General features: G+C 57.3%; 8 protein-coding genes across 8 annotated transcripts; 3 read left to right on the forward strand and 5 right to left on the reverse strand.

The window, feature by feature from the left end:
* Window positions 1-1,384: 1,384 nt before the first annotated feature.
* FPG1 (Formamidopyrimidine-DNA glycosylase) lies at window positions 1,385-2,657 on the forward strand (the record flags this gene model as incomplete). The annotated part of the gene is made up of 3 exons (XM_036634221.1): window positions 1,385-1,403; window positions 1,454-1,628; window positions 1,676-2,657. The coding sequence occupies 3 exons, from the start codon at window positions 1,385-1,387 to the stop codon at window positions 2,655-2,657; spliced, it is 1,176 nt and encodes a 391-aa protein (XP_036499768.1).
* A 35-nt stretch (window positions 2,658-2,692) lies between these two features.
* CGCS363_v002373 (uncharacterized protein) lies at window positions 2,693-3,320 on the reverse strand (the record flags this gene model as incomplete). The annotated part of the gene is made up of 4 exons (XM_036634222.1): window positions 2,693-2,808; window positions 2,855-2,869; window positions 2,919-3,059; window positions 3,110-3,320. The coding sequence occupies 4 exons, from the start codon at window positions 3,318-3,320 to the stop codon at window positions 2,693-2,695; spliced, it is 483 nt and encodes a 160-aa protein (XP_036499769.1).
* A 989-nt stretch (window positions 3,321-4,309) lies between these two features.
* On the reverse strand, window positions 4,310-5,079 carry wc-1-0 (White collar 1 protein; the record flags this gene model as incomplete). Its single annotated transcript, XM_036634223.1, has 3 exons — window positions 4,310-4,720; window positions 4,768-4,905; window positions 4,954-5,079. The coding sequence occupies 3 exons, from the start codon at window positions 5,077-5,079 to the stop codon at window positions 4,310-4,312; spliced, it is 675 nt and encodes a 224-aa protein (XP_036499772.1).
* A 2,958-nt stretch (window positions 5,080-8,037) lies between these two features.
* CGCS363_v002375 (uncharacterized protein) lies at window positions 8,038-9,958 on the reverse strand (the record flags this gene model as incomplete). The annotated part of the gene is made up of 3 exons (XM_036634224.1): window positions 8,038-9,012; window positions 9,069-9,166; window positions 9,223-9,958. 3 exons carry the CDS (start codon window positions 9,956-9,958, stop codon window positions 8,038-8,040), a joined length of 1,809 nt encoding a protein of 602 aa, XP_036499896.1.
* Window positions 9,959-10,812: 854 nt separating this feature from the next.
* On the reverse strand, window positions 10,813-12,704 carry CGCS363_v002376 (putative vacuolar membrane protein; the record flags this gene model as incomplete). The annotated part of the gene is made up of 3 exons (XM_036634225.1): window positions 10,813-12,119; window positions 12,166-12,589; window positions 12,639-12,704. 3 exons carry the CDS (start codon window positions 12,702-12,704, stop codon window positions 10,813-10,815), a joined length of 1,797 nt encoding a protein of 598 aa, XP_036499771.1.
* Window positions 12,705-15,632: 2,928 nt separating this feature from the next.
* On the forward strand, window positions 15,633-16,980 carry CGCS363_v002377 (uncharacterized protein; the record flags this gene model as incomplete). The annotated part of the gene is made up of 2 exons (XM_036634226.1): window positions 15,633-16,457; window positions 16,507-16,980. The coding sequence occupies 2 exons, from the start codon at window positions 15,633-15,635 to the stop codon at window positions 16,978-16,980; spliced, it is 1,299 nt and encodes a 432-aa protein (XP_036499895.1).
* A 664-nt stretch (window positions 16,981-17,644) lies between these two features.
* CGCS363_v002378 (uncharacterized protein) lies at window positions 17,645-18,331 on the forward strand (the record flags this gene model as incomplete). The annotated part of the gene is made up of 1 exon (XM_036634227.1): window positions 17,645-18,331. The coding sequence occupies one exon, from the start codon at window positions 17,645-17,647 to the stop codon at window positions 18,329-18,331; it is 687 nt and encodes a 228-aa protein (XP_036499773.1).
* A 336-nt stretch (window positions 18,332-18,667) lies between these two features.
* Window positions 18,668-20,692, reverse strand: CGCS363_v002379 (uncharacterized protein; the record flags this gene model as incomplete). Its single annotated transcript, XM_036634228.1, has 2 exons — window positions 18,668-19,522; window positions 19,574-20,692. 2 exons carry the CDS (start codon window positions 20,690-20,692, stop codon window positions 18,668-18,670), a joined length of 1,974 nt encoding a protein of 657 aa, XP_036499774.1.
* Window positions 20,693-23,260: the final 2,568 nt, after the last annotated feature.

Below are 23,260 nucleotides of genomic sequence, written 5' to 3' on the forward strand. Positions count from 1 at the left end.
CAAAGGCGTTGCATGTGAAGTGTCTGATCAGAATGACTGGTAGTCAACGTTTCTCAGCTTCGCCGTGAGGCTCTGACATATGCTTGTCTTTTGGTTTATCGTTCATCAGGAGAACGGAGCCCGGGAGGCTGGGTGTGAAGAGTGATGGAACGTACCCATTGGTGTTCGTTCCGGTGTAGTCTGAAAAGTCTGATATGGAAGTCAGCGATGTTCATGCTCATCTTGATAAACAAATGTTTTTGTGAAGCCAATTCAGTGTTGCATGAATGGAAAGGTATAAAAGTTATCCGCATTGGGTAGATGCCCAAATCAGACTCGTCATCTAATAACTCATCACGAAGGCTGGGGGATGAAGCGAAAAGCGACCTACCATGACAACACCGGAACGGCAATTCGAGTCAGAGGCGATACTCAGCACTTCTGGCTCTGTTGTTGGTCAGCCTCTGCTGCGCAAAGTCGTGGCCCGACAAGTTGAGTGTGCGGATCGAGGATCAGTGGGCGAGGTTTTCTAGGCCTGCCGCAAAGTGGCTTGTCTGCTCATGTAGCGAGTCCCATTGGGTACTCTCGGAGCCCAGTGCCGTTTCATCATGCGATGATGAGGGAAGGGGATGTGGTTGGTATGTACCTTGTCAGGAAGCTGGTGTCCATGTTAGCGACTGGTCAAGATCGACGCGAGGCACAAAACAAGAGACAGTAGGGGTGAACAGTCAGAAACAGCCAGTTTTTATCGTCAATGGATTTCAGCCGGTAATTCCAACCGTGCAAAGCACGAAAAAATGAATCATCAGGTTCTTAGGGAGGCGGAAGGAGAAAATGCAAAAGCTTACCTTGGCAATCAGCCATGTGAGAACAGCAACGTAGCCATGATGTGTCCAGCGTCAGAAGAATCTGCAAAAACCTGCGTCGAGTCAGCGTCGTGTCGTTGCAAGGTGTTGAGCTCGAAACGCAATGTGAAATTGTCAAGGTCGATCAGACTGACGTGTAAAACAGAGTTTTCATTCCAGTGGTCAAAGACTCTAGTTTGCGGTGTTTGGTGTGTCATCAGAAGAGATTGGGAGGCAAAGGAAAAAGCGCGACGGGCGCGCGAGCGTGGACTTACCGGACCATGCAAGGCTGCGAAGCCGTTGGAGGTGTTGTTGTTGGTGAAGAAGGATCGTGAGGTTGGGAGGAAGCGCAGGTTTTTTTTTTTAAAGGTCGACGAAAAATTGAGCCGCCCAATGTGGGGAAGAGCTGGAAAAATCCGACGCCCGCGGTCGGCCACGACCCACTTGAGCTGTTGAAGGTCACGTGCTACGCGAGGTTGTCGCGCCGGTGGGCCCTTTGAGGTCGTCGCGTCATGAGCTGTATCCGTACTCAGTGTCCGAAGTGAGTGTGCGTGTTGAAAATGCCTGAAATCGCTGAAGGTGAGGCTTGATTTGCATGTAACGCGATAAATGTAGACTGACTCTCTCAGTTGCTCGGTGCGTGCACTTCTTGCGCCGTCACCTCTTGGGCAAGAAGATTGCTAGAGTCTCCGCCCCCGGTGACGCCAATGTGTTTGGAAAGGTCGGAACGAGCGGCCTAGCTTTCGAAGAGGCCGTCAAAGGCAAGAAGGTTGTGTCTGTTGGGAGCCAGGGAAAATATTTCTGGTAGGTCCCGCTTGACCTCTGATAAGCCCTCTGGCTCACCCGTCCAGGATCACCTTTGACCGGCCACCTCACGCCGTGATGCACTTGGGAATGACGGGATGGATCCACATCAAGGGCGACAAGACCGCCTACACCAACTACTACAAAAAGATGAAGAAGAGCGAAATGGACACCTGGCCCCCCAAATACTGGAAGTTCTGGATCGAAACGGAGGGCGACCCCACAGTCCGGGCCGCCTTCACGGACCCCCGCCGCTTCGGCCGCATCAGACTCGTCGACTGCCCCGGCGCGGAGATCCGGAACCACTCCCCGCTCAAGGAGAACGGCCCGGACCCCGTCGTCGACGTCGACGTCTTCACGGAGGACTACTTCAAGCAGATGATGCAGTCCCGGCACGTCCCGGTCAAGGCGCTGCTGCTGAACCAGGCCAACATCAGCGGCATCGGCAACTGGGTCGCCGATGAGGTGCTGTACCAGGCGAAGCTGCACCCAGAGCAGTACTGCGACGACTTTGGAGAAGAGGAGATCCGGACGCTGTACGAGAAGATTCGCTACGTGTGCCAGACGGCCGTCGATAAGCTAGGCGACTCGGACGAATTTCCTGACGATTGGCTATTCAACCATCGCTGGGGCAAGGGCAAGGGTGACGGGGTATCCAGTGTCTTGCCGAATGGGGAGAAACTGGCTTTCATCACGGTGGGCGGGAGAACGAGCTGTTACGCGCCGGAAAGGCAGAAGAAGACGGGCCGGGTTGCAGTCACGGCAAAGGAGGCGAAGAAGGCGAAGAGGGCAGCAAAGAGGGCGGCAAAAGAGGAGGAGGAGGAGGAGGAGGTTGAGGAGAAGCCGAGTAAGAAAGCCAAGCCTTCCAAGGCAAAAGTAAAGGAGGAGTCTCCAGAGCCAGCTGTTGAAGCTCCAAGCAAGAAACAGCGGGGTGTAGCAGCCAAGGCAAAACCCAAAGCCCCGCAGGCCAAAAAGGAGGAGGAGGTCGTTGATTCTGGCAGAAGAAGGTCACTACGATTAAGGAATTGAACTATCGAGCCGGCGATCGATTAAAGTTACACTCCTCACGACTCCGACTCCACATCCGGCGGGAACGTCCCGAACAGTGCCATCAAGTGCGCCGTATTCTCCCGCGACAACTTCTTCCCCTCCTCAATGGACTTGCCCATCATGCGGAAATCTGTAAAGTTAGCTTGCCCATCAGTCTCCCGGGACGCTTCACTCACAGTCCATGTAATACCCTGTCTCAGTCAGCATCACTCTAGCATATCACAACTGGAAGCAACTAACCAGGGGTAGAGGTCATGAAAAACTCCGCAGGCTCCGTCTCTGACGGGTTGGCAAACGTGTGGATCGCTCTCGGCGGAACGACCATCAGTTCTCCCTCCTTGGCGTCGAGGTCGCCCTCGGGCGTCTTGAAGCGAATCGTACCTGGACCAGTCGTGAGCGTACACTCTCCAACATCTCAAATGACAACCCACCCTTGGTCACGAAGAAACATTCATCGTGGAATCGATGCCAGTGCATCGGTGGCCCAGACGTCCCAGGCGGCAGTCCCAGCGTCATGCACCCGATGCGGTTGTCCGTGTTCGAGCCGTCCTCGTAGATGTAGATGGTCATCGGGCCCAGGACGAGCTTTTCAGTGTTCTCTTTGTTGCACAACCTAACTGGCACGGGTCCGCGGAGAGGCATCTTGTCTGCTTGATTTACTCAGGATCTTACAATTCTTGATTAATGAGATGTATGGATTAACGTCCGCAATGGAAGCTGACGTTCAGAAGCCATCGGACTTCCGAATATACAGTTTCGCGGCCAATCATATGGGATGAGATGTCGTAGGCTTAGGTAATACAGAACGCCTCCATGTGAGACACTGCTATGGTTTAGGACTAGATGAGTTGAAAGTCATTCTTTGTCACTTCTCGGGAGATGCACCTCGGGGTTGCGATGAGACTGTCAAGCTTGTTGCGGCTATTGCTTGGCTAGCGCTGGTTTGGCGGACGTAGCTTGCTTGCAGGTATTTTATGACGCGAACAATCCGTCAGAGGAGGGGTTAGAAGAACACATGGGGGCGGAGCTTAACCAGCTGAACTAGTTGTCAACGCAGAAAGCTATTGTTTCGGTGCGTCCGAGGGCACAATGCAGCTGCACAGATCTCTGCTCAAATAATACTTGTTCATTCGTGGACGGCCTGGGCCTTTGTGCTATGTATCCCATGTCGTCATGATCAAAATATCATGGCTAGTTCGTCAAAATGCCTGTCCAACACCTACCCCAGTCAAGGCCGATGCCGACTGGGATTGCAAACGCCATTCCCAAATGCTTGCTTTGCGAGTTTGTGTCTGTAAAACAAAACGCTGCCACCCATGAACCTCCAGTGAGGCGGGGGGGGGATGATATCCTTAACACCTAATAGTGATCCGATATCCATGCATCGCTTTTTTGTGTGTCGCTCCTTGTGACGCCGAATAGCAAAAAAAATCAAAAGTTGTCGTAACCGGGAGATGCATGAGCTCTAACTCATATGCGTGTCTGGGTATCGTAAATGCCTAATAGCAAGATGCCGCGCTCGTAAGATGTCGTAATGTCGCCGTGTATGTTGACGTTAAAAATTGTGGACAATAGGAACGACCGGTCAAGTCAGATCGGACGGTCGGAAGTGTACGAGAATCGAAAAGTGTTCAGTCCTCCCGCTCCACCTGGAAGCCGACAGAGTACCGGAAGCCGGGGGAATCCCATCGGACGGGGATCATTGTGAGGATGTTGACAAACGGAGTGCCGTCCTTCTTGAAGTTGAGTACCTCGAGCTGAACCTCGGTGTTCGCCTCTACAGCCTTCTTCATCTTCTTGATGGTGGACTTGTCGACGTGCTTGCGTGAAGACTCCTTTCGTACCTTGCCGCCGGGTGCTTGGAGAAAGCGGCAGTTCTTGCCCATGATTTCCTTATTGGAGTAGCCGGTGAGTAGGCTGAAGTGCTCGGAAGCGTATACGATGGGGCAGTCGGGTTGCTCCAGGTCGCAGAGAAGCAGGGCGACGGAACAGTCGATGGCACCGAGTTGCACTTGTGGGTTGGGTCTGCCGGCAACGCGAAGCTGGTACTGTTAGATGTGGTACTCGCGTAAAAATAGAGTAAACTCACGAGAATGCTCATCATGTCGAACCCACTAGGAGCGTAGAGGCCGGGGTACATGACGGGGTCGGCAGCGGCAGAGGGTTGTCTCCATCCTGAAGTCGTCTTGCCCTTGGAGTTTTGTTCCGTCTCCTCGGAGAATTGATACTATGCGAGTTAGTAAAGAAAGCTTGGCGAGATTCTCGATCCACGTACCTGCAACGCGCAGGATTCCCACGGGTTCATTGTGCTTGGATTTTGGTAGTGCGCTCGAAATGACAGAATTCGCTCTGTTTCGGCTTGGATGTAGGCGGCGGGATATTGAAGCTCCTGGCGAGACATGATGAAGGTCGGCAGCACGATTCGTGATTATAAGGCGGCAATGAGGTAGTGAAAGTCGATGGAACTGTCCGGGGTCTCGAATGGGTCGGGCTGCTGGAGCCGGGCCTCGAGGCAGTATGATGTGAAGTGAAAGGGTAATTAGGCGGTTTGCATTATGCGGCTGGATGCGTTGGCAGGAAGGCGGCAGGAAGCTGGATATTGTTGGTTGGAAGACCAGCAATAGAATTCTCAAAAGAACTGGAAAAGGTGACAGGTCGTTATGAGGATTGCAACGGTGCAGGATGAAAGAGCCAACACGGAGTATGATGGCTGACTACAGAACGTCAAGAGGCGGGCGTGTGCGGTTGTGTGACAGAGGAGCACCAGGCAGGAGACGGGTACTTGTGGTAATTCGGTTACTGGTGGTGTGGGAATGAAGATACCGTTGTTCCATGGGAAGCGGAGCGATCGTTCATGTCGTTGGGCTGATCGCGAGTCGATGCAGTAGACTCAGTGATCGGGGAGGGTGGGAGTGGGGATAGTAAACGGGAGGCCCAGCGGTAAGGGTCTGCGTCTGCCTTTGCGTCTCCCGCTGATCGGTAAAGAGCGTCCGACGGCTAATAGGAACCTCCTTCGCCCTAGCTTCTTCGCAGAAATACACGACTTGGGGCCAATGAGCGGGACGCCGGGCAGGGTGCCACTCAGAGCAGAGTCTATTCATCCAATCCGAGAGGGGGGACAAGCTGTTCGATGAGCGATGGGCATTACATCAACGGTGGTGTCCTGACGGGTCCCATGTCGACGGTTCGCCCAGCTCTCCATCCACTTTTGCATGCTCTGCAAGGGGTTTGCCGTTGATGGCGTGGGAGAGCCGGAGAGGGGACTGCGGGGTGAGCAATGATGGCCACGAGCGTCATGCCTGGATGGAAGCGGCGTTTGAAAGGTTCCATAACGGCAGCCTAACAGCTCATCGCTGTGATGTGGTGTGAGGTCTCAGCGATCGGGGATGGTGGAAGGCGGCCTCGTGTTAAGCTCATGTCAGGGCCAGTTCGTGGCTTGGATCGTGTCTCGGTAGCATTCTCTGCTGCCGGCCTGATGGTTGCTGGAGCTGTTGCAGAGTGAGTGCGCCTGTGGCCCACGGGGGACCGCCGAACGCGGTGTGGGTGTTGGGCACCAGTAACAGAGAGGTGGGTGATGAGTCGGAGCGAAATCCGATGCCTCGATGCTCAGATTTGCGTTTGGCTCCGCGATCACGGCGATCGACGCAACGGCTTTCCCACAATCTCGATTTGGACAGACCCCTGCAGCCCCCCAAGTCCCTCGGTTGGCTGCTGGAAGCGCATTTTACCCAACTTTGCCCTTTTGCCCATGCCGATTGCTGTCTATGTCTGCCGCGAGCGTGGCCTGTTTTTCTGAAGAATTTAGAATCAGCCATCGCGGCATTCCCTGCCCATCCTATCTCCCGTCCCCCCCTGCCTGTTGCACGGCGTGCGGCGTAGACATTAGACTTTGTCCTGACAGCCCGCGAGGTCGGTCACGCAGCTGAAAATGGGTCCATTGCATCGTCATTGTAGAGCAGAGATCAGAGTTGCAATCCATTCTTGTCCAGTCCGCGTTTCAGCATCGGGACGGGCGGCCGGAAAGGGGACGATAGAATTTTGAGAATGACTGCTTTGTGAATGATGAATATGTCCATCCGCAGGCGTGGTGCGTGCTGACAGCAATCGTCCGTGTCATGGGTGTTTGGTACATCGAGATCGCTCACATTCCCACCCCCAGCAATCCGGCGAGTTGCCGGAGGCTGGTTGCAGCCTACGCCCTCTCGCTTCGGTTGGCAAGGGGCCTAGAACCTAGCCTCTAATGCCTGCTCGGTGCTGATGAATCGATTGAAAAAAAAAATCGGCCGAGAGACAAGGGCGGACAAATGTACGGTGAATCTGGTCGTTGAGCCAGCGTGACAATGTCAGGGATGGTGGATAATTCCATATTTTGCGAGCCAGCAGCGTCGTCTGTTGACTTTGACAGCATGCGGGTCGACCCAAGAATGGCCTCAATCACCTCATTCAATGACCGTCTCTGCGTGATCGTGATGCCCCGATTGTGAGCCCCCCGGAGAGGAGTCCCCTATCGCATCGCATCCGAACCCGCACTCCGCATCCGCCGGGCTGGATGGGCGCCTGGGCTGGGTATCGGTAAAGCATTCCCCACCGAATCGAGAGTCAACCGGTGTGTGTTAGATGCGTCGACGCAGCCATGTGCTGGCATCACGGCATTGGCAGCAGAAGGCAGACGGGCAGCATCGATAGATTGACGTCGGGCGATGGGCGTCTCAATCGAAGACACTCCCGGCTTTGAGGCTGACTCCGACGCACTTCTCAAAGCCCGCGAAACGACGGCCAACCTCGTGCAAACCAACCACAACCCACGCCCTGCTTCTGTGTTTCGACGAACACTGGGCCCTTTGGGTGTCTCTCGGAGCCGTCCACTGCGTCGGGGGGGCAGCCAGTAACGTAACCGCGAACCGTTCGGTTAGAACACGAGACGGTCTTGGCGCATGCGCCGCACATGCCCGTTGCGAGGGGATGCAAGAACATCGTTGCGGCAGCATGGAAATCTGGAAATCGGGAATCCTGGGGACTGACGCACATCGAGAAAACGTGTGGCATCGTGGCTGTCGATGGAGATCGCGATTGGTGGCTGCGGCTGGTTGCAGCTGGTTGATCTGGATTGCCAGCTGGGTGGGTTACATGCATCGAGAAAAGGCGTATTACATAATCCGCTTTTCTGTCAGCATCTCGATGAAGAAAGTGCTCAAGCGGGAATCCTGGAACCAGTTCCGATGACATCGAGGTTCTCATTGGACGTGTCTTTGGAATGCATAGGTACGACAGTACTGTGCAACCGCGATGTTTCTTTTGTTTCTTTTGTGATAACCAAACCAAAGTCTAGCTTCTATTGGATGAGCAACTCGCCAATCGTCTAGTAGGCAAAGTCTTCCCAAGCAACCTCCTCTCCGTCCAGCCATTCGTTCAGCGTCTTCAACATTGCGGGCCCAGTGCATAGAAAGTACTTCCTCTTTCCAGAAGCAGCTTCCTTTACATCACCCTGTTCCATGCGTCTCCTCTCCACCGAAGCCCCTGCCGCCTTGATATCCCCGATCAAGCTCTCCTCTGAGTCTCCCAATCGTCCCGTGACGAACAGCCTGGTAACTCCAGCAAGCCCCTGAATCCGGTCAAGAACATACTTGACAAACTTCAAGTCGTCGCTCTTGACGCTCCACAAGACCTTCAACCGTCCCCCGGACTGCAGTACCCCCTCCGCCTGAGCCATCACCGGCGTGATCCCCACGCCCGCCGCAACGAAGACCTCTTCTTCAGCACCTGGCGACCTCCCCATCCTGAACGCCTCCTCACCGCCAAAGCCCAGCACCGGTATCTCCAGCGGCACCCTCGTGTTCCACTTCCAGAGGAACCCCGTCACGGGCCCCTTCTTCCTCGCCGTGATCTCCACCGTATGCCCCGCCCCGCGCTGGTTCGACACCGTGAACGTCCGCACGTAGTCGTCGTTCAGGCTCTGCGGCTCGTCGTCGCGCATGTGACTCCATCCCACGTCCAGCTCCGGAGCAAAGTCGAGCGTGACGTACTGTCCGGGCTCCCACCGCCCTGCCGGCTCCAGCCCAAACGTGAACCTCGCGACGGTGGGTGTGATGATCTCACGGGACAATAGCGTCGCTGTGCCTGCGGCTGACGCTGCCGCTGCTGCTGGCTGATGCTGCTCGGTGTGCAAGTGGCGAATGGGCGGGTTGTATGGCGACGGCTCGAGAGGGGCACCGGTGAAGGGCAGACCAGACTTGACGAAGACGGCCGAAGACGCGGTGATCTTGATCGCCAGCTTGGTGCGTGGCAGGTAGGCTGCCGCGTCCTGTCCCACGAGGATCGACGCCGTTCCCGTAATCTTGCATTGGTTAGTTTCTTCTTCGATAGACACAGCTGCGTTGGGGCGGGACGTACGTAAAGGACATCAGACGTGTCAAAATCTGGGATTGCAACGCCGACTCGGGGGTTGACTCTCAAGTTGCCCAAGGTTTGGTATAACCTGTTTCCAGAGACTACGGCTTGTCAGCGGCCGTTGTGATGCTGCGTTGAGCAGGGGGATGCAACTCACATTCCGGGTAGATTATCTCCACGCCCCCGTCATCGTTCCTCGCAACCCGCACGAAGCCCTTGGAACCCCCACGGTGGTTCGTGTCCATGGTCTCGCCGGTGCCGCTGGATAGGAAGACCATATCAGCCCGTGTCACCACGGCGGCGGCATCCTCGGATAACGGCAATCCCCGTTCGACCCGCCCCTTGACCAGCGACTCTCTTTCTCTCACGTCCTTCTTGTTGAGATACTTTGGGCAGTTGCCGAGGCTCTCGTCAACCTTGACCGCAATCTGCAACTCGCCCCCTCCATTGCCATTGACAGTCGTAACAGCACCAGCAACCATCTTCCCACCAAACTTTACCCGATCCCTGGTGCTCAAGTCAATAGCCAGCCCGGAGACAACCTTCCCCTCCCCTCCCCCCGGTTGCACAACCTCGCCCTCTTTGATCACCCTCTCCTCGCCTCCCCACAGGGCTCTTATAACGGGGTCATCCGCAACATCAACCTTGCTCCGCACACCAAGCACATCCTCCGCGATAGGCCTCGCAACAGCGCCCGCGTTCCCGCCCCAGAGCGTCGTCCACGGGCGGCCCTCGTTGTCGAGAGTGCCGAGGGCCAACAGCGGCGCCGCGGCGATGCGGTACCCGTAGGACGTTGGCAGCCCCGCGGACGTAGGGTTCGGGCGGGTGGGGACTTTGAGGAGGTTGTGCACCGCGAGCTCGCCCTCGTGCCAATCAATCGTCCTGGCCGGCATTCTCGTGAATGATCCGAAAAATATGCTGTCTTGTGCGATGAAGTTTGATGCAAACAGGCTGCTGAGCAGAAGAGTGTAATTCATCCGAGTTGTGTGTCGTCAAAATCCAGCTGTTCCGTGGACTGCGGAAGGAATCCCTTTTCAGTTGCGACCCTCAATTGAGATCAAGCGCGCCCTTCGTATAATCCTACCATGACTACAGACACGGCTGATGAAATTATTTTCCTCGTCAGCACGGGATCTGAAGTTGACATGGCGGTGACAAATCAAGCACTCAAAGGGCGCGCATCGCAGCACGCCATGCCGAGCACATCGAAGGGACCCCGAAACGTCGCTGACGCCCCAGGCGCCGCCCTCTAGTTGCTTACACCACACTGGACATTATTAAGGTTTCAGCCCCGCTGCTTACCCCAGCATTCCGGGGACCCTGCAGCCTTGACCAGGGGACGTCATCACGAAGGCAAGCGTACAACACATCGTCATCAACGTTGTATTTTACTAAAAGTACAAGTGCAATTCTTTCTCTCTCTTCCGGCCGTGAACATGACCCTTGCTGACGCCGAGGGATATGCCCTTTTCCTAATGGTACACTGAGAACTGGGTAGAAGTAAAAGTCGGGGGTATCGAAAGGATGGTTAGTCGTAAGGAAGAAGCGAATCCAGATCTTGGTCCAAGCTCTTTGATCCAAGTCTGCCAAGCCCAAGGGGGGCTGGATAGGTAGAATGGCTGTAAACCCGTTCGCGAAAGATGGAAGCGTCCTGTGACAACTGCAAAAAGTGGACGCCCAGGAATCATAAAGACATTATGAAAAGAAAATGCTGATTTGAACCGAACCCAATGCTCCTCTATGAACCCTAGTACCGCGGGCCCTGTTGAGCCTCCACGTCGTCGTTGTAGCCGCCGTAGCCCTGGTTGTTTCGTGGAGGTCTCTGGCTCTGAGACGTTTCCGGACGGGCAAAGTAGTCCTGCTGCGGTCGCACAGGCACTGGCGCCGTCATGTTCCGCGTGGGAGCAGTGGGCGGGCCGCGAGGGGGAACGGGGCCGGTGGCGCTCCGTTGGGGGTTGGCGTTGTACGGCTGGTAGGCCTGGTATCCCGGGCCGTTCATCGCGGGACCACGAGGGGCCGCAGAGCGCGTCGAGTAGGTCGACGGCGCAGGGCTGGCTCGGCCGTTGGACTGACTGGAGTAGTCGTCGTAGGTGGCCCTGGGAGGAGGCCGCTGGTTGTAGCTTCTAGTGCTGCCACCAGTGTTGGTTCGGGCAGGAGGCGGGAAGGGTGGCATCGTATCCGGAGAGTAAGTTGCGGGGCTCTCCGAGATATTTCGCAGCGAACTTTGCGAGTTGGTGTGCACATGTGACAGCGCGGGGCGGAAGCTTCTTTGCGAGTTCGAGGTGCCCGGGCGAACGGGAGGGTAGTTGTTCAGGTCCAAGGGCGGGAGAGAGGGAGCGGGGGATGCTGATCGCTGGTAGCCCATGTCCGCAGCACCGCCGACGAGAGGAGCGCTGGAGGAGTAGCTGGCAGTCGACGTCGTGGTGCCCATTCTTGAGGGAGGCATAGGCCGCTTTCGATCCATGGCACCGAGCTCGATGCTGCCCGGGGTTCCAGGACGGGACTCGTACGGGGGAAGCGTTGCAAAGGTATCGCTGCGACCAAACATGGGCATCTCGGCGAGCTTGTCTGGATCGCCCACGTTGGGGAGGGTTGGCAAAGTGGCCTGTCGCTCCGGGGCAATCTTTTCGCCGTTCTTCTTGGCTGCCCGCATTTCCGCCTTCTTCCTGTCCGCCTCCTGTTTGGCGAATGCTTTATTGACCTTGGCGGTGACGATCTTGGTGAGAGCCTTGTTGACCTTGCGTTCGCAGTATCCGGAAAGGCCACCGTCGTCCTTGGGGATCCAGTGCCAGAGGAAGAAAACGTAGAACATGACAGCCAGAATGAGGTACAGAGCGGAAAAGACCCAGATGACAAGGGTGAAGAGCATACCAGACAGGATCAAGGCCTGCTGGTAGTCCTCGGTGGCAAGAGACCTAATCTTTTCAAAGAAACCCAGCAGAGAACCCTCGACGGATGCCTCGTGAACGGCAAGCTTGGCGTCGTAGACGGACTTGAGCGTCAGGGCGTTGACGACCTGACGGGGACCAGAACAGACCATGACGCGGATCCAAGCTGTGAATGTCAGTAGGGTGCCATGAGACATGCCAGTGTAACTCACATTGCAAGCTGAAGTAGGTGAACAGAGCGATATACTCGGCTCCCTTCTTGCTCTTCGTGAGCTCGGCGAATACGAGAAATCGTCGCCATCCCTGCCCCTTGCCCATCCGAGTACTCTCCAATCGGACGGCGATGTTGTCCAGGTAGCATTCAGCAACGTTTCCTCGCTTCATTACACGCATAGCCCGGAACTGCTCAAAGGCGAGGTTGACGAAGGAGGCGATGATGGAGACGGAAAAGATCCATTTCGATATCTTAAAGTCGATGGCGGGATCGATTTCGGATGACCACTTGTCGAAGGCGAGCAGGTTGACGGCCGTGAACATATCGACACCGTAGACAGCGACCGAGATGAACAGCATGAGCCAGAGGTAAAAGTAGGCGAACGGGGTCAGGCATCCTCGCGAGCGGAAGTCGTTCAGAGACTGCGATTGGTTAGCACCGTCACCTTTCGTCGACCATGGTCGCACTTACAATGTAATCCCACTTCTGTTCCGCCTTGTACTGGATGCCCTTCCGGCGATGGTTGAGACACCCCATTTTGAACTAATAGCGAATTTTGATGACGGGGAAAAAAAGGTACCGATAAATTTCGACACAGTCGAGTCGAAAAGAAGAAGGGGAAAAAAAGGAAACGGCGTCGTGAGTGAGTGTGATACCGTAAATCCGGGCCTGCCGCCTGCACACGTCGTTACTCGCCCGCGAAGTAATCGACTGTGCTTTCGTGTTGACGGGCTAGGAAGAAAACCAGTCGACGCAAGAGACTGGACGAGTGAAAGGGTAAATGGACGAGAAGTTGAACGAGAGGGAGAACGGAATGTGGGCCCAAGGGTCGAAGGGCTGACTTTGCGAGACAAGAGTTCGGACCGCGGGTCGTCAGGAAGGCATAGTCGAGCGACCGGGCGTTTGAGGGTGGATCAAGAGGGAGAGGGAAAACAGCCGCGACGACAACGTCAGCTCCGGCTGTCAATCAGTCAATCGGGGCTATCCGAAGTGCTTTGATTGACAAGGGAAAGCGAGGAAGGGCGGTGTCGTGGGCGCTGGTGTTGATGTTGTAAGTGATGTGGGCGTTATTGCTGGTAGGGCGAATATCCGCGTTTGATCGGCCACGCTGGGTTGCAAGGCTGAGTATCAGAATGTCGAAAAGGGCAGAGTGATACAGTGTGGACAGTAGCGAGACTGGTGAGTGAGCGGACGGTCGTCGAATCGATCGCGAGCGAGGGACAATAGCGCAGAATGAGCGGACGGTGAGGTTCTCACGCGAGACTGGAATGTTGGCGGTCGATGGAACAATCGAGGCTTGCTGTCGAGGCCATGGGACTGCTTCGCGAAGCTCGAGAGAGGAATGCGGGAAGTGTCAGTGTCAGTCCAGTGTGAGACGGGCAGCACTGAGACTGAAGAGTGTTGGCGTGAGCGTGACCAGCGGCGAGTAAGACGGGAGTGGAGGCCTTCAAGAGGGATCGGCGAGAGGGGGGGCCCTAGGGACTTCTGGGGACCCAGAGGGGCCAGACATGACAAGAGACGCTTAAAGAGGAAGGAAAGGGGGGCCTTTCTGGAAAAGCATCCAATAATTGCGACGAGTTGAGGTCGCAGCGACAGGGCCGGGCGGACGTGAGCAGTTTGGCGGTTTCGAGCATCCGAGGCGCATGTGGAGCAACAGCGACTTGAAGCGCGGCCTTTAACGCAGGTACCGTGCCCTGGCCGTCCCGAATCGGAATAGCGCCACCATCAGAGCGTTTGAGGTCCCATTTCCCGTCCAGTTCTGGCTCCGTATTGGCCGGGGTCACATATAGGGTTGATAAGGGGTTCCACCGTGTGTTCCCCCTGTTAGCCTCCAGCGTCCAGGGCTGCCTCTTCGACAGTGTATCAGTCGGCCTGTCAGAGCCGTTTCTGCCCCCAAGCAACGGCGGATCGTCTTACTCGCAGCACCACCAGTCCACCACGGCCTCCAAAGTATTGCCGCAAGGCTCTGCCACTGGACGAGTGCTCTGTACGAGACGGTACTTCCGTTCGAGATTAAACACGGCCACAGGTTCGCGGCCTCACCTTGACAATCAGCCGCGCAACGGACGCGCCCGCCCAACCCATCCAACCATTGACCCAAGTCCTGCGCCTCTCGAAGCGGCGGGACGCCACGCCCTTGGGGGCCATCTGGCCGCGTTGTTTCGACCGTCCTGAATGAGCGTGGCCAGTCGCTAACCATTCCCGCAGAGTGCAACGTCAGCTCTTCGAAACGAAAGTGCCGCCGTTCAGAATCGACCGAGGCCGACCAAGAGGCGGCCGTCGTCCAGATCTCTCTCACGAGCACCTCACTTGTCCCAGTGGCTCGTCGAACTCAGACGTCTCTGTGTTAAACTTACTCGTCCCTCTCGTTGCAGCCAGAATGGATAATCTGCGCCCGCCGGGAAACCCGTCTCAACTCGCCGCAGACTTGCTCAGCTTCCCCTCGGGACAGTCTCGATGAAACGCCGTCCCCTTGGCCGTACCACGGTATGCATGATGTCGAGCACCCCCGGAGACGGAACCTGGCCTCGCAAGTGCTTCTTTTACCTCAGACTTGGCCTATGCGCCCCCTCCGCATTGATTGAGCCCTGGACGGCGATGTCATTCAGCTGAACTAATTCATATCGACACTGCCAGTCGCCCTCCTCCCTCTCCAGCATAGCCTGACATTCAGAAGGGCTTCGCAACCCTCGCAAACAACGCAAGGGCAAAGGGCCAAGGGAGGATCCTCGCAAACACCCACGGATCAGACGGCAGGTCTTGGCCAACACGGCCCAGAGAAAACCGGGCACCTCCCACTTCGGGACAAGGACGCCATTTCGCTTTGCCAATGCCAATTTTCCCGCCCCGGAGGCACGTGGATTACCCCGGGCATTCGGCTATCTTTATCGTCAGTCTAATCTTGTTGAGACAAACGACAATGAACGGCGCGGCCGATATAGATGCAATGTTTCTGGGAAAGACCATGTCTGCGTGTTCGCCAAGTGGCGGCGCGTCGGGCGCGAAGGCTTGAAATGTTTCTGGCTTTGGCCGCCTCCGTGGACTTGGTGAGGGATTGTGGCTACCGCGCAGTTCGTCCGACCGCAAATTGTTCCTGATGGATGTTTCCTGTACTGCGGCTGCAGAGCGGCATCCAACGGTCGTGACACTAATTACGGACGGGGCGCACAGGGTGGCCGTTTCCGGGCTGCCAAGATGAAAGCCGTTGGACGACAAACGACAATGTCTGACTGCTCTTTGTGTCGATGCAGGAAGCCTGGATGACCCCATTCATAGTGATGTTCTGACGGCTGGGACATTGGAGACAAGCCATTGATGCAGGTGAAGCCCTTTCAAGTCATCGGCATGGCGAGGAAGACATGCTCGTTGCGAATCATCACAATGATCACAAAAGATGATATATGTCCACAGTTCGGTCCCCAAACCCGCGATGCCCGTCTTCATCGATCCACGTAACACGCCGCAATGGACGACCCAGACCACCCCCAGCCGACCTTCCAGCTCGTCAAGAGAGTCCAGGGCAACATCTGGCTGGCGAGGAGGCTCGCACAGCACCTAGGATATGCCGACGGCGAGGAATTTGTCGCCCGCAAGGTCGACGACTTTGACGAATACTATGACGCAGGGAAATACGCCGCCGGCTTCACCACCAAGAGGCAGCGAGAGGTCAAGGGCCTGATGGACCTGCTGTACGACTGCAACATCGGGCGCAACATTGCACACATCTTCAACCACGAAAACATCATCTCGCTGGCGGGCTACCTACGCCAGAAGCCCTTCCACTCGCAGGTGGACGCCACCGAAGACTACCTCGTCTGGGACATTTGCGATGCCGGCACGCTGGAGCTCCTCTTCGCGGACCGGACGTTCGAGAAAGAGCCCGGCTGCCACATGCCCGAGTCGCTCTGCTGGCACGTTCTGACATCCATCATGCGCGCTCTCGTCTGGCTTCACGACGGCTGTCGCCATGAGATTGATTGGGTTACGGGCCAAGGGCACTGGGAGCATGAAGACTTGGATTGGATGCCCATTCTTCACCGCGGCATCAACGGCAAGAGTATCTTCTTTCAACACCCGCGCGGCGACGAGACATACGGCGTCTGCAAGCTGGGCAAGTTCGGCACTGCGTATGTGTCTGGTGCCCCGGCACGTCGCAAGAGGAAGATCAACGATGGCAGCAAGCCTTTTCCCAACTCCGATGGACGGGCCGTGGCGCCCTTTGATGACGAGCACATGAGCTTGCCTGAGATGAAGAAGCAGTGGAGAGAATACATCATGCAAGGCGACCTGGTAAGCTCATCACTGCTGGCCTCAAGACTTTGCCATCTAACACCTGCAGGCCAAACGCCTGTACACCATCAGCGACGACCACTGGGCCCTCGGCGCCGTCCTCTTCCGCATGATGCTCGGCTTCCCCCTCCCCTCGCTCGACGGGTGCGACACCTGCGACTGCGTTCACATCCGCCGATGCCAGGACATCCAATGCATCGGCACCAACCGCCACGTCGGCCGCGGCTGCGAGCACGTCAACTTCCGGGGCTGCGAATGCACTCACCAGTGCGATGAGCGCGCAGACGTCCACATTGACGAGACGCTGATGCAAGTCGGATACTCGCAGCACCTCAAGCTCGCCGTGCGGCTTCTCCTGGATTACGACCTGGTCAGGCCGGCTGCCGAGTCGCGGACGCTCTGCGACGATATCCAGAAGCTGTACTGCGAGTGGCGGGTAAAGACGGAGGACGGGCGGGAGTACGTGGACGTCATGGACGACCTCCGCAGGCGCTTCATCTCGTTGAACGGTCCGAAGGCGTAGACTGGTGTTCTGAATTTTCTCTTGCGCGTGTTATTTCAGTCTGCAAATGAACTTTAAAAAATACCCATGTAGTCGCTTCAAGCGCAGGATGACTCAGTGCACCTCAGCTCCTCCCGCTCGTCCTAGTTCGTCCAATGCATCACGGGACGGCATGACCACCGTAGAACGCAGTAGCCCGCAGTAGACGCCGAGCACTAAGAATGTTCTTAAAATACAGCCAGGGCCGTGATGTCCGCTGACAGGGCCTCCGTTCCCACGTGCCACACTACCACCGCCGCTGGGGCGGTACGTACCTCTTCCATGATGCTGCAGCTGTCGGGCGTGTGCCCCGCCACAGCCCAAATTTCCAGGTTGCCTGGGTGCACGAACACTGGAGGCTGCCACAGCTCCGATTCCGACTGCCCAGTGGATCAAATCTCGACCTCAACCCGCCACGTTCGCCAGCTACAGCTCGAGCTCGAGAATCTCCGACAACCAAGTCTCACCTCAGCTCGACTGATACTAGCAAACTACAACCCAAAGCCCAACGACGCGCGACGACCCAACCTTCCAAGTCGGAAACGCACCAAACATCACCCATCAGCCCACCGTCGGGCACCAAACTCTCACAGATCCGAAGCCATCACCACCAAACACGCGATAACACACACACGAACGGCCCAACATGTCCTTCAACCAACCAACGCCCCCGCTCCTCCTAACGAAACGCCTAACAACCTTCCTCTCCGCCAACCTCAACGCCCACCTGCACACGGCGCTGCTCGCGACCCCCTCAGGCCGGCTGCTCGCCCACGCCTCGCCGCACCCCGTCGCCCTCCTCCGCACCCAGTCGACCGTCGCCTCCTCCCTCTTCGCCCTACACGGCTCCACGGCCCCGGACATCCCCGACGCCCTGCCCACCTCGCACTCCTCCCCGTCCGCCGCTTCCTCGCCGCCCGTGGAGAAGCCGCTGACGATCACGGTGCAGCTGGCCGCCGGCGTCGTCGTGATCAGGAGGCTCAAGTGCGGGCTGCTGTTCGTGTGCATCGGGCCTCTGGCGGAGCACATCGAGGAGGGGAGCGGCAGCGGCGGACAGCAGCTGCAGCAAGGTGGTCTGGCGGCGCACGGCGGACACAATGGGACCGGCGAGAGGTCCGGGGGCGCGACGCCCAGCCAGATGCCTGCGTCGCCGAGCGAGGTGGACAGCGTGCTGAGCGTGGGCGGCATCACGACGGCCAGCCTGGGCAGTGTCGGAAGCGTAAACACCGCGGGTGTCGTGGTTATGAGGCGGCATGCCGAGGAGCTGGCGAGGTGGCTGGATGATAAGCTGGGTAGTCTGAGGGTCCCGGAGGAGGGTGTCGGCGTGGAGTGAATGATCACACGCAGTTGAGGAAGGGGGACCTGTTTTTACATTCTTCATTGCCATTGGGAGCATTTAAAGGCGTACAGAGGCGTTGGGAAAAGATACCACGACCACGAAATATCAACTTGTTAAAAACCAATGTCTGGTCATTAGATATGCCTACTTCATGCGCCGCCGTGTGATGCCGGGTACGGCTCTATGGATATTTCTTGTTCCTTCCGTTGAATAACCACCGATTCGCCTGCACCGTACTTTTGTTCAAATGCAACCCTGGCCCCAAAAAGAACTGCAAGAAACGCCTGCTAATCAGCTCTGCTCCTGCCTCCCTTCCTACACCGCTCCAGGTCACTCGATGCTCATCCGCATCATGCCGTCGCTGGTGTCGACCATACCCTGGAACCCGACGCGCCCCTTGGTGCCGTTCACCCGGCCGTTGGCGTTGGGGTTGCTCCCCGGCGTCCCGCCCAGACTTCCCGACTCGCTTGGCGCGCCGGAGCCTCCCCGGTCGCCGCTGTTACTGCCAGGGCGGGATCCCCACGGCGCGACGTCCCGTTGCATGGGGCTCTGCATGATGGGGGAGTTGTGCACGCTCATGCCTGGGCTGACGGCGCGTCGCTTGAAGCTCACGGGGTCAAAGTCGTCTTCTCTCCTGCGCTTGCTGTTGATGCGGCGCGTGATCTCGGCCGCGCTCGGCGCTGGCTGCGGCCCTTGTGCCAGGAGGGGTGTGTCGCCTTTCTGGGACTCGCCGCTGCTGGCGGCCATAGCGAAGCCGGCGGTCGGCCCGAGAGAGGGCGAGTCCATGGATATGTCCTCGCTGATGCCCGAGGAAGAGCCCCGGGGGAGTCCGCTGGGCGGGGGCGGTGTTGTACGCGTGCCGGCGCTGCTGGCTTCTGAGAATGTGTCCCAGAACTTGGTGCCCTTGGAGTTCTTTAGTGCCTGCTGCTTGAAGCTGCCTGAAAGGTTCAGTGCAGAGTCGTTGATCATGCTCTCGGGGATGTCGTCCAGCATCGGCTCCTGGGTGCCGAGGTTCGGTGATGAGTGAGTCGTGGCCGGCGCCGTTTGCTGACGGGGCGGCTCGAGGTCCACGTCGCTCTCCCGCACTTGCCGCACGACTTCGGCCTCGCGCCGGGTCTCCGTCTCAACAGGCGCGCCTTCCTCGAACAGAGCTGCTCTGATACGAGCAAAATTCTTCGTTTTGGGCTACACACATAGTCAGGAAACATAAATCAGACTGGATGAAAGCCAACTCACCAAAAGGTTTGCGCGACGGGTGACTACGCGTTTCATAATGGTAGGTCGCTGCCCGTCGCGACTGGGTGTGGTCAGGAGGTGGTCAATGTTATCTCCCCGCTCCTCCTCACTGCCGGATATGTGCAGTTGATTCGCCTGCCAGCTAATGCTTTCCCTCCGGTTGTGAGCAGACATGTCCTTGGGTCCATTGCTCGGCGGCGACTTTGATAGACCGGCCACTGTTGCGGGACTAAACCCAAGACCGAGCGGCGGCTTGTACTTCTTTTTGGGCTGTTTCCTTGCCCGTTGTCTCTGCTGAAAGCTCATCAGGCTGTTCATGGCCGGGGACCCCATCCACGGCGCGTTGGGAGCCTGAGTGCCGATCGGGGTCATAGACTTGTTGGCCTGCGGAGTACCAATGTACGGTTCGTCCATATCCTCGTCCATCAAATCGTCGTCGTCTGAAGAAGAGGAAGAGTCCGACCCGAGCGGGTGGGCGCTTCCGAGAGAGCTCGACACGGTCATGCGCTCGTGGTTGCCCATCATGGACCACAGCGAGTTCGTCGTCTGCTCGGCCTGTCCGTAGTCGTTGCTTCTCCTCCCGGGTATGTTCATTCCTCGGCCTCCGATCGTGGGCGATGAGTCGGGAGAGGACTCGGCGAGGGTTGAGTGGTGGAGGCTCGTCGCGGCACGGGAGAAGTCGAGGCCGCGTGAGCGACGCGGGAGTATGTTTGTCGGGCTCGCGTAAATCTGGGAGTGGTCGAGCTTTGGCGACAGCGGCGCGGGTTTCGTGAAGCCGGTGGACGAGGAAGACGGGGAGTTGGCAGGCACCTGCAGTGACAGGCCGCGGAGAGGAAACTCGGACCGGTGGGGAGTGACGGGAGGCGCCACGGTCGCGGCGGCGGTGTTCCCGATGTGGCTATCATCTTTGGACGTATTGCGTTCGGCGATGTGCGGAGAGGGCGAGAGCTTCGAAGGGGTGCCGCCGTCGGACATGGAGCGCGTCTTGGACAAGGGCGAACGGCCGAGTATCAGGCGTTGAGGGGTCCCCGCGATGGCGGGAGGCTCGGCGTCCCTGTCATCCTCCATGATGGCGCTCTCATCGTACTCCATGTCCCTCATCATCATGGCGCGGTCCATGGCTGCGAAATGGAGGTCGGGAGGCCAGGCTCTCGACCGATGGGGAATGATATCCGGCGGCAGGTGGGTTTAAACGGTGGACCGTTCGTTCGGTTGGGGGCTCTCGTCTGTCGGTTATCGCTTCGGCGTGGTCATTGAGGAGCTATCAGCGATGGGTGGATATGCAAATGGCATTGTCTGTCGTGGACTGGCAAAAGATGCCCATGCGAGGGGACGTCGACGCAGCAACTTTACGGACAGAGGTTGGAAAGGTCGTTGGTTTAGCGCAGACGCAGACGCAGCAGACATACGAATAGACGCGGCCGACGATGCGGTGCGGGCGGACGTGCAGGGTTCCATGGTTTGGATGCGCCGAGATTAGATAGGGCGCCCATCCACGGCCATTTACAGCGAACCTTGGCGGGTGACGCTGAGGCTCTGTTGCAGGCGTCACCCTGCACTCTGCCTCGCTTGCCTGGCACAGGTACCTTTTCACTCAAACAACCCGCGTCGATACTTTCAAACCTTGAAGAGCTGCCGTTCTGCCCCCTCCACTGGGGATTTGTTTCAATCCACAGCAGCACTTGTCCCGATGCTTACTGGCTGACGGGAGGTGGTCCCCATAAACGGCGCCGAAACGCCGCGGGGATGGGCCTTAAAATACCTTACCTAGGTGCCCAGGTAGGCAGTGCCCCAAAACTCACGTCACGTTCTTTCACAGTAAGGCTCTCCATCTCCGAAATGCTTAAAGGCAATTAGCCCGTCCATCAGTCGATCCCAGGCCGTCGCGTTCCATCGGGGGCCGTTTCAAGTGGATGGCGAGGGAACCTTTTCCTGACTTCTAGTCTCTGGCTCGAACGCCAAACTCGCAATCTAGCCTCTGCGGAACTTGTCAGAAGGTCAGGTGTGTTTCCCCAAGTTGATGGATGGCGGCGGGATCAACCTTGTCTTATGATCCTGCTTGCACACACATTATGGCCATGTGAATAAGCTTAAGATGCTGGCTGCCATGGGAGCAAGACAGTCTTTGTCAGCCACATCGCGTGTAAGTGCCGCTGTTGGAGAAACGTGCCGAGCCTGGGAGGGCGTGACAGAAAGGTTGACGCGGACGTTGCGCAGGCCCTGCAGCCAACGTAGGCTGTTCTCCTGGAGTTTCGCCCGAGTTGTTTGGTGGTGGTGGTGTTCTCGCAGCCTCATCTCACCGATGAGGCATGCGGCCACAGATGCGTGAGCATAGAGTAGGAAGACGCAGACTAGGCGTCAGCAACGCGTCGATCCGCGTGATATGACGCGCACGTTTGTGACACGATGCAAATCCAAGGACGTGGAATGGGGATTCGAGTCTTCGGCCTACGGTGCAACACTTTCATCGCCGTCCGACGAGGGCCGGTCAAGCCACCATGACTAAACACGGACGTCTCAGTCGGATAGATTTCAGCACCGCAAACATGAAAGATCGCAGTACATCGGGCCACCGATGAGTCACGACGGGGTCCTGCACCAAAGAGATTCTGTTGGCGATGGTCAAGCCACAGCAGGTGCTTGCGGTGCCGCCGCTAGGACCCCAAAGTCCCTTTGGTGCTCCCCCAGCTGGAAAAAAGGAGGATTGGTCAATTTGGCGTCTTGACGTCGTAAATCCCAAAGTGGAATGACCAGGTGCGGTGCGAGGGCCGAAGGGCGATGGAGCCAACCAATCACCGGGGACGGCGCCGTGTCAGTCGGACATGTTTACACGCCGACCTCCGAGAGGGCCCGACCGACATCTAGGCTTTTCCGCCGCCATTGCTTGCTCCTTTCCCTGCGGTCTGACTTGCCTCGCTACCGGCCCACTACCACATGGCTGGAACTCCCGAAGACTCACTCGCTCTACTCCGTATGATGAATCCCCCCCCGCTGCAGCACTCGTAAATCTTCTTTCGTGTGATCCATGGGCCCCCGGACTACTCAGACATGCCCCGGCCCACGTTGTTGCAGCTGGAGCATCCCACTGGCACGTAACAGAATATGATCGTAACTGCGGCGACGGCCATGTAGTCATCATCATCCATCTGGACAATCGGGCAGATTTTTCTTTTCCATCCGATACTGACCCCGACCCCTGCGTGGCCCTCAATTTTTGTCCGTACCCTCGTCCGCCCTTTGGCACTTTCCACCCACCCAAACGCAGACAAGCTCATGCTAATGGGCTAGTTGGCCCTTGGCTTCATGTACTCGTGCTTTGTGAGTCCGCAGCCTGGACCATCCCCCACCATCCCTGTGGCTTGCAAACACGTCCAGATCGGGATGGGGCCTGGTCATGGTCGGTGCTGGTCCGCGCTGCTACCCGATGGGATGTTGCACTTGGGAAATTTCACGATCTGAGATGCAATGTAGGGGACCGCCCGAGGTCGTTAAGTACGCCCGCTTCCCGCCGTCATTCTTTTTTGCTTTCGTCCGTTCTTGCTGTACCATCTTTCAGGGTTGATCTTTCCTTTTGCACGCCGAAAAGGTAGATCCCACCAAGGTCCTTTTCAACCTTGTCTCGACTTATAAGTGATCCCCCCCCGTTGACCTTCACACCCTTTCCTCAGAGACAGCTTCCTTCCCACC

This window comes from Colletotrichum siamense (genome assembly GCF_013390195.1).
Source record: "Colletotrichum siamense strain Cg363 chromosome Unknown KSG_Cg363_contig02, whole genome shotgun sequence".
NCBI classification, from domain to species: domain Eukaryota; kingdom Fungi; phylum Ascomycota; class Sordariomycetes; order Glomerellales; family Glomerellaceae; genus Colletotrichum; species Colletotrichum siamense.